The 3,075-nt window shown below is 40.0% G+C and overlaps 1 protein-coding gene across 1 annotated transcript in view; it reads left to right on the top strand.

The window, feature by feature from the left end:
• The window catches only part of LOC118320985 (F-box/LRR-repeat protein 3-like), a 5,593-nt gene extending 2,524 nt beyond the window's left edge, over window positions 1-3,069 (top strand). Inside the window, exon 5 of the mRNA XM_035652124.1 lies at window positions 354-3,069. Within this exon, the coding sequence (XP_035508017.1) occupies window positions 354-994 (641 nt within the window). The 3' untranslated portion in view covers window positions 995-3,069. The remainder of the gene's footprint in view (window positions 1-353) is intronic.
• Window positions 3,070-3,075: the final 6 nt, after the last annotated feature.

Here is a 3,075-nt window from a genome sequence, read left to right as displayed (position 1 = left end):
GGGGGCGTGGCATTGATATCGACCGCAGTGAGTGACAGACTGACCACAGCAGTGTAGCAGGAACAGGAACAGCAAGCTGAATACAGATTTGTAGTTTTCTACACGTTTACAAATCTGATAATGCTCGCATTCTGAACACACAGTTGCAGATTCCTGTACACATTCGCAAATGTCATTACATATTTACAAATCTGATTACGCACACACGGATTGAGATACATTTACACAACTCTCCACTCACATTTGTAAATAGTTTTGCTACAATAATAGCCCAATAGAGCAGATGTACACCCTCTTTAAACAGAGGGTGTAGATCTATAATCTCCTTTAATTTACTTTTCTTTCTCTCCCAGGAATCCTGTGTGTGGCTGATCAGTGCCACGGCCTGAGAGAACTGGCTCTCAACTATCATTTGCTGAGTGATGAACTTCTCATCGCTCTGTCCTCAGAGAAGCACGTTCACCTTGAGCACCTTCGCATCGACGTGATTAGCGAGAATCCTGGCCAACAGTTCCACTCCATCAAGAAGAGCAGCTGGGACGCCATGGTGCGCCACTCTCCTAAATTCAATCTGGTCATGTACTTTTTCCTTTATGAGGATGAGTTTGGCCCTTTCTTCCGCGATGAAATCCCCGTCACGCATCTGTACTTCGGCCGCTCTGTCAGTAAAGACGTGCTGGGCCGCGTTGGGCTCACCTGCCCGCGCCTGGTGGAGCTGGTGGTGTGCGCCAACGGGCTGCGACCGCTGGACGAAGAGCTGATCCGCATTGCCCAGCGCTGCACGCAGCTGTCAGCCATCGGCTTGGGAGAGTGCGAAGTGTCCTGCAGCGCTTTTGTGGAGTTTGTCAAGATGTGTGGAGACAGACTGACACAGCTATCCATCATGGAGGATGTACTGGTTCCAGATCACCGCTACGGGCTGGATGATATCCACTGGGAGGTGTCAAAGCATTTGGGTCGCGTGTGGTTCCCAGACATGATGCCAACCTGGTAGAAGAGAAGATTTAACTTGTGTCCAGGGTATTGTTAGACATATGCGTGCGTGTGTGTGTGTGTTGTGTGTGTGTGTGTGTGTGTGTGTCATGATTGGAGAGTTACGTTTTATTGGGCAAGCCCCTCATCTTTCTCCTGTTTTTGAGAAAGGCCCTGTCCCAGGCACTTTAAGTATTTTTTTTTTCTCCCAGAGTACGTAAAGAAATTACATTACTTTGGATTTTTGATTGTTTTGTTTTTTTTTGATTACAAATCCGCCATGTACACAATTTTTATATTTATATGTATATTTATATTTACATTTATTTGTCTTGTTGTCACTCATAACATGTAGCATCTTGTTCTCTGAGCCCTTTCTTAAGGGCTACCACCTTGCAGATTGGTCAGATGTTGTGTTTCGGGGGTGACACTTTTCCATGGGAATTAACAGTAATTTCTCGGAATTACTGGGAGTTATTTCACATACAAATGCATTTTATGCCATATTATGAGCGGGCATAAGTACAAATCCTTCTAATAGAAATCAGAAACCTTCCAGTTAAAGTTTAAATTCCAATGTAACTTGACAACCAGATACAATTAACAGAACAGAGAACCATCACCACACTGAAAGTAAAATGAGGTCTGATGGTGTGGAAATCTAGAAAAAGTCACAGTTATCACCATTATAAGCTAATATGTACTTAACTGTAACGGAAGGTTACAACCCAAGTGATGACGCATTGTGACTGTACAAAAATACACACTTCAAGCTTGTTATAGACTGGGTGGTTGATCACAAGACTAGAGTCGTGTAGGTAATAGCACATCAGGATTACACGTTGAATACATGTGTTTTTGTTCGGTTTTGGTCTCGTGTCCTCTGCTCCTGCCTCCTGTCATTGTGTCTCTGTGATGTCTTTGAATGTGTTTCTTAGTCACTGCATCTCATTGAAACATGGGACTGTCAATTTGTCTGTCCTCTAGTTTGATGGGGACAAAGCTAAAGACAGTTCCAGCTCCCTTTTCTTTCTAAGGACAGCTATTTGTGAAGGTAATGCTTTTGGTCATAATCATCATAGTCTGTATATACTATATAGATTGAAGATATTTTTGTGTGTAGTGTACAGTAGATTTCTGCATTGCCTGACCAATGTTCCTATTGTAATTGTAAATAAATAGTATGTTAAATTTGTCAAAAAATTGTGAGGGAAAATCACATCTCTGTACATTTACTGAATCCCACTGATGCACTTTTACGCTAATGGAGGATCCAAGTTTAGCCAAATGTCATTAGGGCATTAAAATAATTTAAAGTTAAACTTAAATTAAAGTAGTTTTTTGGCAATCTGTCAATAAAATGTTTATCCTTTAAACTACCAAGGTAATATGTTTCACCCTTGGTAGGTGAGGCTTTTTATGGAGTTATTTTCTGTTCTCAAACATTTTATATTCTAATGGAATTTGCAGATGCAGTTGGTTCACAATTGACACAGAATTCTGGGAAGTAATTAATAGTCTGTACAATCAATAGTTTACATAAGAAAGATATATTCTAGCTCAGCACTTGTAAAATATATTTTATAGGTAAATATAAATGCTGTTAAAGGTTTGTTACCACCAGCAATGTTTGTAAATGCAGCAGAGAACAAGCCCATATTTTCAATTATGATCAGCTGACGGACACACAAAATAGATATTTTCTATCTTCAAGAAAAATTGATTTTCTGTATGTGAATTTAGCTCAACCTTGTATGGTAACATAATTAAGGACTGAGGATTTATTTGTTAGTACAGGGCTGCACAATTATGACCAATGCTGTACTTTTTGCAATAAAGATTTTTACAACTCAAATTGATGGTGGTCCATTATATTTAGTTCTCGATCACGTACATCTATTGCATGAAAACATTGCCGCAGAAGCTCCTGTGCTTATTTGGACGGATGATTGGATCATTGCATCATCAATGTAACTGATAAAAATATAAAAATCATGATGTCAGTGAGGTAGTTGTGCAGCCCTGAAGACCAGACAGTGTGGCAGCTGAATGTTGATGTAACTGAATGTGTAAGATTGAAATATTCATGTCTCACTATTGTTG

This window comes from Morone saxatilis, unplaced genomic scaffold (assembly GCF_004916995.1).
Source record: "Morone saxatilis isolate NCDOM2014 unplaced genomic scaffold, NCSU_SB_2.0 Contig11, whole genome shotgun sequence".
Lineage (NCBI taxonomy): Eukaryota > Metazoa > Chordata > Actinopteri > Moronidae > Morone > Morone saxatilis.
The sequence above is the reverse complement of the archived record's forward strand: the minus strand, read 5'-3'. Positions and strand labels throughout refer to the sequence as shown.